We start from the raw sequence: 15,176 nt of genomic DNA on the forward strand, positions 1-15,176 counted from the left end.
GAGCCTGTGCACCACAACGAAGAGTAGCCCCCGCTCGCCGCAACTAGAGAAAGCCTGCACGCAGCATCGAAGACCCAACACAGCCAAAAATAATTCATAAATTAATTAATTAATTAACATAATGGAATGTGCCTTCCCAAAAACCAGAAGGGGTACTTTTTAAAAGTTAAGTGTCAGAAATTGTGGCTCTAGTGGAGTAGTTGGAAATAGCCAGATACAACTCCGCCAAATTAAAACATCAACTCAGTCTCTGAAGGATTGAGTCAAGAAAAAAAATTCCGTTCTAGGGGCTTTCCTGGTGGCGCAGTGGTTGAGAATCTGCCTGCCAATGCAGGGGACACGGGTTCGAGCCCTGGTCTGGGAAGATCCCACATGCCGCGGAGCAACTGGGCCCGTGAGCCACAATTACTGAGCCTGCGCGTCTGGAGCCTGTGCTCCGCAACAAGAGAGGCCGCGATGGTGAGAGGCCCGCGCATCGCGATGAGGAGTGGCCCCCGCTTGCCACAACTAGAGAAAGCCCTCACACAGAAACGAAGACCCAACACAGCCATAAAATTAAAAAAATTAAAAAATTAAAAAAAAAAATAAAAAAAGAATAATTAAAAAAAAATTCCGTTCTAAATACTTTAAGTGCTATTTTATATTATGCAGGAGGCACAAGGATCTACAAAATGGTTCCTTAATAAATGTGCTGATGTATGCTTCTGAAAAACTTACAAAGATTAAAAAAATTAGAAGGGAGTGTCTGAAGTCTGGCTACATTAATGTGCAGGACTTACTAACCAAATCTCACACTTAGCTTTTTACTATTACAAAAGGCTATGAGATGGCAACAAAACAAGAAATAAAACACCTCTGTACTTATTTTCTTAGTAATACTTATCAAATCTCAAATGGCAGAAATAACAGATTCGTATAAAACCTCAGAGCAAAAACAAACAAAATCTCAAACTTCCTTAGGTCACGGTAACTTACCTCTTAGAAGTAAAATTTTTTTCCAGCTCCTCATTGTGAATCAGTTTTGTATCTCCAAACTGCCATGAAGACTGTAGATCACAGCTTACATCAAGCCGGCACTGATTAAGAGTATCGTGTATGAAACTATACTCTCTAGTATTGGTGCAACAAGGTGACAAGTAAACTAAAAATAAAGAAAAGGGCAAGTGGTTATTTGTGTTTAAAATGACATCATTGGGACTTCCCTGGTGGCACAGTGGTTAAGAATCTGCCTGCCAATGCAGGCAACACCGGTTCGAGCCCTGGTCCTGGAAGATCCCACATGCCACAGAGCTACTGAGCCCGTGCGCCACAACTACTGCAGGCTGAGTGCCTAGAGCCTGTGCTCTGCAACAAAGAGAAGCCACCGTAATGAGAAGCCTGCTCACCGCAACTAGAGAAAGCCTGTGCACAGCAATGAAGACCCAACACAGCCAAATAAATAAAAATAATAAAATAAAATGACGTTATTGTACATCTGCACAATGACAACTGTGTATCAATATAAGACACAAATAAACAAATATTTGGAATTTTCTTTAACCATCTGGAGGCATTTATATTTAAGATTCTATAACAGTAATACAAACTTCCTATACCTGGTATAAATGAAAATATGAACCTTGTTTTTCTCCACATACCTATTGGGAGTTCTTAAAAGCTGACGCAGATATACTAGGTAGTACTAGAATTCAGGTGACTTGTTTTCAACTTAAGATGTACAGACTCTATAACATACAGTGCTACACAAACCTGGTAGCTACTGTTAGTGCATGAATATTTCTTGAATTTTGCCCAAATAAGGCAACCTATATACTAGTAAACTGGTTATTTTGACTTGCAAAAATACCAGAACATCTCTGTAAACTCTTGGCTGACATGGTGGCATGACTAAGAGGCACACTTTGAGAAGACAATAGGCAGTGTTTTAAGCACTGTGATATTAAGTAGATGCATAAAAGAATAAAACCCTCAAGGAAGAGGACTCGGAGGAAACTGGGGAATACAGTTGATTCTTGTTATTTGTGGAAGGTATAGTCTATTAAAGTTGCTGCCAAGAGTGAATTAGTGAATACTGAACTATTAATCTTAGGAGAAATACACAGTTAGGTTCCTGTCAGCCTCTGGTCACATTTTTGACAACTGGAATGCCACCTGCAGTAAGTTTGTTTGCCAACATCCCGGTAAAACAAGCCAGTCTCATTAGGGATGGAAACTTGCCACATAACCTTTTCCTGTATAACACTTACCAGGTGTCTTTAAAATTCTCCCCCAGCCTCCTGTTCTGCAGAACCTGCCTACCTGCATCCCTTATCACCTTTTGAAATGTGTGAGTCAGCCAGCACTAGCCAAGAGGGACCTAACATTTTCCTGACCCTGGGGACCATGACTGTAAGTCTCTTTGGCTTTTTGCCTCACAACAGTGCTGCCCACAAGTTTCTGTTTTTTAAAAAAAATTAATTAATTAATCCATTTATTTATTTATTTATTTTTGGGTGTGTTGGGTCTTCGTTTCTGTGCGAGGGCTTTCTCTAGTTGCGGCGAGCGGGGGCCACTCTTTATCGCGGTGCGCGGGCCTCTCACTGTCGCGGCCTCTCTTGTTGCGGAGCACAGGCTCCAGACGCACAGGCTCAGTAGTTGTGGCTCACGGGCCTAGCTGCTCCGCGGCATGTGGGATCTTCCCAGACCAGGGCTCGAACCCGTGTCCCCTGCATTGGCAGGCAGATTCTCAACCACTGCGCCACCAGAGAAGCCCGTCACAAGCTTTTTATTGGTGGTCATCTCATGAATCTACAAATGTAGATTCCATCCTTTCCATAGGAAAGGAAACACAGATGTTCCTTTAACACTTTCTGGAGAGGCTTGATGTACAAACTGGCAAATTTCCTCTTCCTTTTCCTGAAGGTTCCATACTGCTGGTCAACAGCACTATAACTTACCTTACAGTGTAGCTTATGTGACACATATTTTCTCTGTAAGGCACACCATAGACTACTTGAGCTTAGGAACACTAGACAGCATTTCAGCATGATATGGTGAAGACCATTTTAAACGGAGACATCACGGACAAAAATGCAAACAACACAGCCCTAAGTAGATGACGAAATGGACACTTATTTATAATGACAGCTGGAACAAGATGCAGAGCTCCGTCTCATCTGGCCTCATCTGGGAACGTGTGCATCAAGTGACTCAAATTTTTCACCACTCGCACGTGTCTGCAAATGACTGTGAAAGCACTGCTGCTGAGTACTGACGCTGGGGTTACAAGCAAATTTTAGCAAGTAGGAGAATTTGCAAATATGGAATCTGTGAATAATGAGGATCAATGATATATATAATTTAAGCCAATTTCCATGTATATGAATCTAATTAACATAAACAATAGTCCTTTGTATTTAACAATCAACAGAGTAAGTTACAACAATGGCAAAACTAATACAAAATATTACAATCCTCTGTTTATCAAAAAAACCTCATTCTTCATCCCCTTCCCATCTTAAATTCTATTAAATTAAAATAAAATTAATCCAAGTAAAACTAATTTTCGCTTTAATATTTGTAACAATTTAATTGTTACAAAGTTTGATCATTTCATAAGATATGAGATACGATTTTGTGCATGTGTGCCTGTGTTTAACTTCTTATTTTGAAGTGAATATAGATCACACAACATTCTTATAGAGGCCCTGTATACCCTTAACCCAAACTCCCCAGTGGAAACATTTCACATAATTATAATAAAATATCAAAACCAGAAAAATGACACTGGTATAATCCATAGACCTCATTAACATTGTACCAGTTTTATGCGCAGTTATGTGTGTGTGGGTAGTTCCATGCAATTTTATCACATGTGTAGATTCATGTAACAACCACTATAATCAAGATACACAACTATTCCACCTCTCATGCTACTCCTTTACATACAGTCATACTGGTAACCCCATACCGCTTCTCTTCCTCTCAATCCTGGAAACTACCAATCTGTTCTCCATCTCTATACCTTTATCATTTCAAGAATGTTTTGTAAATGGAATTTTGTACTTGCAACCTGTGGAGACTGGCTTTTTTCATTCAGCATATTCCCTCTGAGATCCAACCAAGCTATTGTTGTTCCAGTAACTCATTTTTTAAAACTGCTGATAAGTATCCCATGGTATGGATGCATCATACTTTAACCACTCACTCACTGGAAATCAGGGTGATTACCAATTTCTGGCTATTACAAATAAAGGTGCTATAAACATTTTTGTTTGGGTTTTTGTGTGGACTTAAGTTTTCATTTCTCCGGGATAAATGTCCAAAAGTGCAATTGCTGGGTCATATGGTAGTTGCATGTTTAGTCTTTTATGAAACTATCAAACTGTTTTTCAAAAGGTGGCTGAGCTATCTTACCTGACCATCGGTTGCATGACTGATTTGGCTTCTCCATATTCTTCCTAGTTTTTGGCATTGCTATTCTTATTTTAGCTGTTTTAACAAGCATGAAGTGACACCTCACTGTGGTTCTGATTAGCATTTCCTTAATGGCTATGATGTTGAGCATCTTTTTGTGTGCTTATTTGCCATCCATACCTCCTCTTTAGTGAAATGGCTGTTCATGTCTTTTTCCTGTTTTCTGCTTGGATATAACACTCTCTTTTCTCATACTATTGAGTTTTGAAGGTGCTTTATATGTTCTAGATGAGAGTCCTTGGTTACATTTATGATTTGTAAATGTTTCCCCCCACTCGTAGCTTGTCTTTTCACCTTCCTAACAGAGTCTTTCACAGAATAAAAGTTTTAAATTTTGATGGAGTCCAATTTACATTTTTTTTTTTGGATTGTGCTTGTGGCATCATGCTAAGGACTCTTCATCTAACTGTAGATCCTGGAGATGTTTTCTTCTAAAGTCTTACAGTTTCACATTTTCCATTTAAACCCAGGATTCATTTTGAATTAATTTTTGTGTGAAGTTAGGGTGAAATTCTTTTTTTTTTTTGCCTATGGATAGCTTTCAATTGCTCCAGTGACATCTGATGAAAAGACTACCTTTCCTCCACTCAATATACCCTTGTTAAAAATCAACTGAAAGGAAACCAACTGAGCATATTTGTGTAGGTCTATTTCTGGAATCTCCATTCTGTCCCACTGATTTAAGTGTCTATCCCTTTGTCAATGCCACAGTGTCTTGATTACTGTAGCTACACAGTAAGCCTTAGTATTGGCTACAGTAATTCTAAACACTTCTATTTCAAAATTGTTTTCGCTATTCTAGTTTCTTTGTCTTCTCATGTAAAATTTTTAAATTTATTTATTTATTTATTTATTTTTGATTGCGTTGGGTCTTCGTTGCTGCATGTGGGCTTTCTCTAGTTGCAGTGAGCGGGGGCTACTCTTCCTTGTGGTGCACGGGCTTCTCATTGCAGTGGCTTCTCTTGTTGCAGAGCACAGGCTCTAGGCACGCAGGCTTCAGTAGTTGTGGCTCGCGGGCTCAGTAGTTGTGGCTCGTGGGTTCTAGAGCACAGGCTCAGTAGTTGTGGCACAGGGGCTTAGTTGCTCCGCAGCATGTGGGAATCTTCCCAGACCAGGGCTTAAACCTGTGTCCCCTGCATTGGCAGGAGGATTCTTAACCACTGGGCCACCAGGGAAGCCCCTTCTCATGTAAATTTGAGAACAAGCTTATATATTTACAAAAGGTCTTGCTGGGATTTTGATAGAAACTGCAATAAATCTACAGATAAATTTGTGGAGGACTGACATCTTCATTATGTTGAGTCTTCTAATCAATAAGCACAGTATACCTTTCCGATAACTTAGAATTTCTTTGATTTCTTTCATCAGCACTTTGTGCTGTAAAGCATAAAAAGCCTGTATATATTTTATTAGTTTTATACATAAGTATTTCATGTTTCGAGCTATTAGAAATGGTATTATCATTTTGATTTTCATGGGTTCTTTGCTAGTATATAGAAATTCAATTTATTTTTGTATTTTGATTTTGTATTCAGTGACCCTGCTGAACTTGTTAGTTCCAGGGTTTTCTTCTTTTTCTTTTTTTGTAGGTCCCTTGGGATTTTCTATGTAGACCATTGTGTAACCTTCAAATAGGAACAGTCTTATTTCTTCCTTTCTAATTTCTATGCTCTATGCTTTTTATTTCATTTCCCTGACTTTCTGTGCAGGTTAGAATTTCCAGTACTATGTTGATAATAAGAGTGGTGAAAGAGAACATTCTTGCCTTCTTTCCCTACAGAGAAAACATTCAGTTGTTCATCATTAAGCATGATGTTAGCCATGGATATTTTTTATATACTTTTTATCAAGCTGAGGAAGTTCTCTATTCCTAGTTTGCTGAGTCTTTATCATGAATGATTTTTGTCAAATGCTTTTTCTGCAAAAATTGATATGATCATGTGATTACTATTATTTATCCTGTGAATACAGACTGACTTTCAAATACCAAACCAGCCTTGCATTCCTTGAGTAAAACTCTCTTGGTTATAGTATATAATTGATTTTATACATTGCTAAATACAATTTCCTTATATTTTGTATAGGATTTCTGTGTCAAGGTTCATGATGTATATCTGTCTGTAGTTTTTTTTTTTTATATTACATTTATTTAGCTTTGGTACCAGGGTAATACTGTCCTGATAAAATTATTCTCTCCTCTGCTATTTTGTGGAAGAAATTGTAAAGAATTTGTATTAGCTCTTTTCTTTAATGTTGAGTAGAATTTTCCACAGAAACCATCTGGGCCTGGAGATTTCTTTTCCAACAGTTCCTGTGGGTTACTTGAACATTTTTTAAATGGCATTTTGATTTATTTATCGTGTTTTTATAAAAAAAACTTTTAATTCTGAGATAACTGCAGAGTCAATATGAAGTTGAATATGAACTTTACAATATGAAGTTGTGATGTATAATAGAGATCCTATATCCTATTCACCCAGTTCCCTTCAATGGTAACATCTCACTTTATAATTGCCTTAAATACCTCCTCTACATATACCGAGAATCACATTGAAGAATGTCATAATTTTTGTTCCAACTGTCAAACATAATTAAAAAACTCAAGAGGAGGACTGTCTATTATATTTCCCTATATTTTTACTCTGCTTCGTTCTTCCTTCATTACAAATGTTCCCAGCTTCTTTCTTTTGTCATTTTCTATTTGGAGAACTTTGTTTAGCCATTCTAAACTAAGATCTACCAATAAAAAATTCTTAGTTTTACTTCATCTGAGAATGTCTACTTCAGTTCCATTCCTGAAGAATATTTTTTCTGGGGACAGTTCTTTTCTTTCTGCACTTAAAAAATGTTGTGCCACTTCCTCTGTGCTCCATGGTTTCTAATGCGCAATCTCCTGTAATTCAATTTTTTCCCCTATAAATAACATTTAGTTGCTTTCAAGATTTTTTCTGTTCTTAGTTTTCAGAAGTCTGATTATGATGTGCCTTGTCATGGACTTCTCTGGGCTTATCGTGTTTAGGGTTTATTCAACCTTTTGATTGTACAGGTTTATGTCTTTTGCCAAGTTTGGGGAATTTTCAGCCAGTATTTATTCAAATACTCTTTCAGCTCTATGCTCTCTTCTACTTCTGGGGCTCTGAGGACAAAGACATTAGGTCTTCTATTATTATTCCACAGGTTCCTGAGGCTCTGTTAATTTGATGTGTTCTCTGTTGTTAAGGCTGGGTAATTTCTGTTATTATATCTTCAAATTCACTGCTTCTTTCCAAAGTCTTCTTGATTCTTCTCTGGAACCCATCCAATCAGTTTTTTATTTCAATTATTGTATTTTTCAGTTCCAAAACTTTTACTTAATTCTTTATTACATTTTCCATTTCTTTGCTGAGATTTTCCATTTTTTCATTTGTTTCAAGAGTGTTTGTAATTGCTTGTTGAAACATCATTATGATGGCTGTTTTAAAAGCCCTGTCAGATAATTCCAACATCTGTTTTATCATGATGTTGGCATCTGTTGATTCATCTTTTCTCATTTGAGTTGGGATTTTACTGGTTGTTGGTATGATGAGTGATTTTTTTAATATCTTGGTCATTTGGGGTATTGTTAAGAGACTCTAGATCATATTCAATCTTGTGGTTTAACAAGCCTCTACTAAAACTAAGCCAGCAAGGGACTGTGCCAGTAGGGAAAGGCTGGGGGTGGGGAAGACTCTGACTCTTTACCACGAGGACGTCCTGGCTCTCCACAAGGTCTCCACAGACATCCTGGGTGGGGGGCTGTCTTGTTACCATGAGAAAGGGGTACAAGTCCATGCTCCTGACTCAGCCTCCACTGACACTGTGGGAGGGGGACAGATGCCTTGTTACTGGTGTGTGTGACAGAGTCTAGGCTCCCCACTTGGCCTTCACTGACTCTACTCCCACTGAGAAGGGGCAACTCATCACCACAGGGCAAGAGTGGAAACCCACTGACACTGAAGGGGCACGGGATAGCAGAGAAGGGAACGTATGAAGTGGAAGGGGAGAGGCAGAGGTGGAAGTCTAGGCCCTCCACTTAGCCTCTGCTGACAAAGGTGTAGGGCCTATTTCTTTTTTTCCCCCCTAGTGTTTTGCAGGAATAGCATATTCACTGTCAAATAGGTTTCTGTCATTCTAGGGTACCCCATTCCCAGTCTCTGGCAAGACAGAACAGACTTTTCTTAGGGCTTTTTGTGTCTGTAAAAGTTCGCATTCCTGGATTGTGGTCACCCAATCTGAGACATGGAGGAAACAAACAGAAAATCCAGAGAACTTAATGCTACATCACTCCTTAACTCCCAGGGTCCCACACTGACCCATCTTCTTCTCTCCACCTTTCAAAGTCTTCTTATGTTTGTTTTATGTATGATGTCCAGTGTTTTTAGGTGTACTTAGTGGGAGGGATAGGAGACATGTGCCTATTTTATTTTGTGTGGAACCAAAAGTACATGTGTATTTAAGGAATTAAAAGCCTGACTTAACCTAATTTTATGTAGAGTCAAAATAGAAGATGAGCATAAACTAAGAATCAGAGGAATGTAGTAACAGTTATGAAATAATCCCATCTTCCATAGAAATATTACCTTTCCCAGCTGTCCTCCTGATCTTGGGAATGGTGAATTTTTTCAAAGGATTGACATCTATACCAGTAACAAATAAAGGTTCAGTAGTTGAGTTCATTTTCAATAGCGTCTTATATTTAGCAATCTCTTTCATTTCCATTTTGCTGGTGGCCTAAAATCAACCCAAAGTTATTAAACAAAAGGTCAATAAATACATAAGAGGCAATGGCAGTAAAACTATTTAAAAGTTCTTACGTGAAACTGAATAAAGATATATTTTTGGTCACACTCACAACAGATTTCAATCTCAATTTGCCAGGTTACCCAAAAGAGAAAATGAATTAACAATTTTGGGTTTTATATAATATAAAAATATTTATTTTGTAGTTTCTAATATACATTTTCCTTGCAATTTAAAGCCTGTGTGTTTCCGAAAAGCTTAATAACATCCAAATAACAATTTCTGTTAACATTTGGTTAAGCTCTTGCCAAGTATCTATGTTTTAAAGTGTTTTTCCTATACACTTCTGTGAATTGAATGATATTCTCTAATTTAGAACCTTTGGCTTTGGGAGAAACTTATGATAGTTTTAAACCAACTATTGCATGGCCATCCCTACAACTGATAGCCTAAAACAGTCACTATCACTCACTGGCTATTGTTCCACAGTATTACTACCAATAGATTAAGACATCATATATTGTTATACTACTAGTAACATATTCCTTTTCCTTCCTCCTCCTTTCAACCCTTTTCCCCAAACATACACACACATTGATTAACCTTTCAAGTAGAACTCATACTGGATATCAAAGGAAAGCTATGGTGCCCACACACAGAGAAATATATGCAAAGATATATTTTTCATATCATTTCATAATATGTTTCCTGGGCCTCCTCATACCTATCAACTGCTTAGTTCAAGCATTAGATCACAATCCAAATTAAGAGGTGCCAAAATTCTACAGAAGGGTCACAAAGGAAAAGATTCTAGCGAAGGTTCACAAAGGATTATTCCCCACAATCCCCACTCCTTCACCCTTTATGAAAGGTGATCTTGCAATCAAACATGGATCAGAACAGGGAACGGACCAAGACCTCTAGAAAGAGAAGAAAATCAGCCTTTCTCTCATCCAGTCACGTGCACAGACACTACTGGTGTAGCCTACTAACAAGAATACCCTTAACATATACTAGCTCCAGAGATATTTGTCAAGACTGCCATGTTCACGTGGAAGTTTAATAAGGTGGAAAAGGGAGAATAATTTACTTAGAATAACTTTTATTACAAAAAACTCTTCAATTCATCATGTTGTATACCTACTGCACGCAAAGGTATACAGCCATCAGTTAAATATACTTTATACTTTTAGAGTCTTGTGCTGTGACAATCAGTATTTTCTTTAACTACAGTAAGATGGGTGATATTTCAGCTATATGGTTCCTTAAAAAATGTTTCTCTAGTAGAATTTACTAATAAAGACTTCTGAAATTGACTCATTTTGTTCCTCAGTGCTCAGGATAATACTTAGCCACAAAGTAGCTATGTTAAAAATCGTCTGATGAAAGATGAATATTCAGGGAACAATGTATACAACGTCCTTCATTAAGTAAGCTGTACCCAGCAAGTTTTCAAGTATAATCTTTCAAGTAGGAAATAATACCCCTTTTACTTCGGTCCAAACAAATCAGCCACATTAAAGTGGTAACAAATGTATATATTTCTTCACGCTTATAGATCACAGTCCCAGAACCACTTATTTATATTATTTATTTTTATATACATGTGCAAAAATATATCATGTTATATACTGCAAAATATATACAATAGTCCTATAACCATTATCTATGTATTTATATATATTATTTATTTTTCTATGTATAAAAATGAAATCACAAAGTTTGAATCCAGGGAGTTCATGCTATGGCTGTACTATGGGGTCCTGGATTATTCTAGGTGAGAGTAAAGAGAAAAATCAATACTAAAAGCTTCAAGAATAGTTAATGCACAAGACACTGAACTTGGTAGGTCCTTAACAGATACTAAAATGGATGAATGAACTAAAGATCAAACAAAGAAACCAAAAACAGAAAGTTTCCCCAACAACTAAAACATCTATTCATATAGGTCCTAAGAGTAGGTATATTATGAACAACTATAAGTCAATACATTTAAAGAGTACACAAAATAATAAATTCCAGGAAAAAATTTACTGAACTTGATTCAAGAAGAAATTAAAATAATGCATCATCCTATTACTACTAAAAGGAAGTTAAATTAGTTACAAATTGATTCTAAAAATAAAAACCATGATATTACTATATCATAAATAAGCCAAGTACATCCCAGAAATGCAAGAGAGATTTAATAGCAGGAAATGGGTATATTTCATTTACTACATAAACCTATTAAAGGAGAAAAGAATCAAGTGATTATCTCAACAGATGAAGAGAAAGCACCGAATCAAATTCCAAATTCACTTATGATTAAAAATATAGTCTTAGCAAAGGAAACATTCATAACTTGATGACAGGTATCTGCCGAAAATTTATAGCAAACTGGTAAATGTCTGATGCGCTACCTTTTAAATTTAGAATAAAACAAGGATACCACTAACTCTGCTTCCTTTTAACAGTGTCCTGGAGGTACTCACAAGGGCAGAAGACAAGAAGTAAAAGGTATAAGGGAACTAAAAAACTAAAGGGGAAAGGAAAAGGGCTTGGGAATGAGTCTAAGCTTGTAAGAGAAAGCTTAGACCCAAATAACAGATGAAGAATGAATTTTACTTAGGTAAAAAATCACAATGATTCAAATTTTGGTTCTACTATTAATTAACTATGCTGTTAGGCAAAATATCTAACTTCTCTGAGACTAACAGTATCCATACCTCACATGATTGCAGAAGCCGGTAAAAAATAACTGCACATTATGAACTGTTAGTGATATCCTGAAGCCTATAATGTGGACCCAACTTACAGAGTTTGTCAAGAAGCAGTATTGTAAAGATAACTAGGTTATAAGTCAAGTGATATTGGTTCTAATTCTCGATCTGCAATTAACCAATTAACCTTAGTTAATCAACATGCCACTAACTTCCTTTGCAGTGCATTACTCTGCTTGCATTATGAATGCTAATACATTCTTCAGAGGCAAGTTAGCAGCAAAGGAATAAATCCCTTTTATGTCAAATAGCCAGTCTAAAGACTTAAGCCTCTTAAAGTTTATCTTAAAAGAATATATGTACTGAGTTTCCTAAAACTATCATTAAAAATTAAGGACCTGAATGCCTGAGACCACTGGTTATGGATTAGAGATTACTAAATAAACCTGCAAAACCTTTTACCCACTTACTATCAAAATATCTTTAATAACAGAACTTGGTGTTTCAACTGAACAACTTAGAGAGCCCTAGAGTTTCTTTAATAAGACTCAACTGCTATCAGTTATGAAAAGGTTTCCTAGTATAAGGCAACTCAAGATGACTGTAGCTACATGAAGCATCAGTGAGAAAGTTTTTTTTCAGTTCTCTTTCAAACTTCCACATTAATCAGCTTGTTGTTAACTTACCTTTAACATCTCTAAAAGTTTGCTAATCTCTTTTTAACGAAAACAATGACTCAGTTTCAGGATTTTCTGGCAAATGACACTGTTCTATTTTTACAATTACCTTTGATTTGTTCCAAATAATACCGATTTTCTACTTATTTTCCATCCCAAAATATACTTAAGTTAAAAATAAGTCTATTATAAAATATTAAAGACACTATTCTAACAGTGATCTGCAGATATGGCAAAGATCATCCCTCTTCCAGTAATCTCAGGAAAGAGTTCCTAATGAATAAATAAATGACGAATAAATAATGTTCTTGAAACCTGAGTCACAAACACATAAATTCTAAGTTTTCAGCAGAGTTCTAAATGGTTAAGAGTAAGAATTACTTCTGATAAAAGGTTAAATCATATCATACATATGATAAACTACATACACATTTAATGAGATTAAGTCAAGAATCTCCCAGTTAATAAAAACAGAACTACCATATGACCCAGCAATCCCACTGCTGGGCATATACCCTGAGAAAACCATAATTCAAAAAGAGTCATGTACCACAATGTTCACTGCAGCTCTATTTACAGTAGCCAGGACATGGAAGCAACCTCAGTGCCCATCGACAGATGAATGGATAAAGAAGACGTGGCACATATATACAATGGAATGTTACTCAGCCATAAAAAGAAACGAAATTGAGTTATTTGTAGTGAGGTGGATGGAGCTAGAGTCTGTCATACAGAGTGAAGTAAGTCAGAAAGAGAAAAACAAATACTGTATGCTAACACATATATATGGAATCTAAAAAAAAAAAAGGTTCTTATGAACCTAGGGGCAGGACAGGAATAAAGACGCAGACGTAGAGAATGGACTTGAGGACATGGGGAGGGGGAGGGGTAAGCTGGGACGAAGTGAGAGAGTAACACTGACATATATATGCTACCAAATGTAAAATAGATAGCTAGTGGGAAGCAGCTGCACAGCACAGGGAGATCAACTCAGTACTTTGTGACCACCTAGAGGGGTGGGATAGGGAGGGTGGGAGGGAGACACAAGAGGGAGGGGATATGGGGATATACATATGAATATAGCTGATTCACTTTGTTATACAGCAGAAACTAACACAACATCGTAAAGCAATTATACTCCAATAAAGATGTTAAAAAAAAAGGCAAAATTAAAAAAAAAAAAAGAATCCCCCAATTAAGACAATATGATGTCAAAATGAAATGTATTTTTTAAAAAAAATAAATTTATTTATTTATTTATTTGGCTGTGTTGGGTCTTCGTTTCTGTGCGAGGGCCCTCTCTAGTTGCGGCGAGTGGGGGCCACTCTTCATCGCGGTGCGCGGGCCTCCCACTATCGTGGCCTCTCTTGTTGCGGAGCACAGGCTCCAGACGCGTAGGCTCAGTAGATGTGGCTCACGGGCCCAGTTGCTCCGCGGCATGTGGGATCCTCCCAGGCCAGGGCTCGAACCCGTGTCCCCTGCACTGGCAGGAGGATTCTTAACCACTGCGCCACCAGGGAAGCCCCTGAAATGTATTTTAGTCCAACTTTTCACTTCACAGATCAGGGGTTGGCAAACTATAGCCTGTGGGTCAAATCCAGCCCAGTACTGGTTTTTGTAGGGCCCACAACTAAATGACTTTAAAAAAAAAAAGGAATAATATTTCACGTCACTTGAAAAACTATATGAAATTCAAATTTAAGGGTCTGTAGTAAGCTTTACTAGACTGTAGCCACGCTCATTCATTCACCTATTGTCTATGGCTGCTTTCCTATTAGAATGGCACAGCTGAGTAAATATGACAGAGGCCCTATGGCGTGCAAAGACTGAAATATTTACCATCTAGCCCTTCACAGAAAAAGTTTGCCAACCCCTGTGATAGATGAAACAACTAAGTATCAAAGAATTGGAACAATAAAAACTAGGTCTGCTGATTTCCACTTTGGGGCTTTTTCTTCTATACTCCCATTGTCTCAAATATCTCTCCACCTTTTTCTGAATTTCATTCCTACCCACTTTGCTTCTCTGTATCCAGCCCTACAGCATTTAAACAGACTCACACCTGATCAAGTGAAAAGCAAAACAGACAAAACCTGCCAGGGTCAGACAGATTTGCCCTTATCTACATCACCTCCTACTTCCTCCTCAATCTATTTTGATTTCCACCTTCATTACTCTACCTAAACAGCAATCTTCGTCACCAATGATTTCCACGTGAGTCTCTCATCCACATAGTACGTTTCTGGCTCATAACTTACTTGGCCTCTCTACCTTTGAAACTTGTGACCAATCTCTTCCTGAAATACTACACTGACTTGAAATAATGCCCTGACTTCTGTGACGTCATAATCCTGATTTTACAGCTACTTCTCAGGTGGTGTTCTCTTAGTCTCTTAGCAACCCATCTGTTTTAAGCTGACCTTTATTATTGTTTTAATTAATTTTCATTTTTATAAGATAAATTTAAAAATATCCTCTTAAATTTTCTTTTAGTATTTTGTCAAACTAATCTTTGTAAATAAAAATAAAACTTTGTGTTTTTAATTTGCATTTCTTTCATTATTAGCGAGATTGAGTCATCCTG

At 37.2% G+C, this 15,176-nt stretch overlaps 1 protein-coding gene across 1 annotated transcript in view; it reads right to left on the reverse strand.

Annotated features, from left to right (window-relative positions):
* The window catches only part of TEX15 (testis expressed 15, meiosis and synapsis associated), a 72,552-nt gene that overhangs the window by 39,677 nt on the left and 17,699 nt on the right, over positions 1-15,176 (reverse strand). The window contains 2 exon segments of the mRNA XM_036838849.1: positions 976-1,141; positions 9,054-9,204. Of these exon segments, the coding sequence (XP_036694744.1) occupies positions 976-1,141; positions 9,054-9,192 (305 nt within the window). The 5' untranslated portion in view covers positions 9,193-9,204.

Source organism: Balaenoptera musculus, chromosome 21 (genome assembly GCF_009873245.2).
Source record: "Balaenoptera musculus isolate JJ_BM4_2016_0621 chromosome 21, mBalMus1.pri.v3, whole genome shotgun sequence".
Lineage (NCBI taxonomy): Eukaryota > Metazoa > Chordata > Mammalia > Artiodactyla > Balaenopteridae > Balaenoptera > Balaenoptera musculus.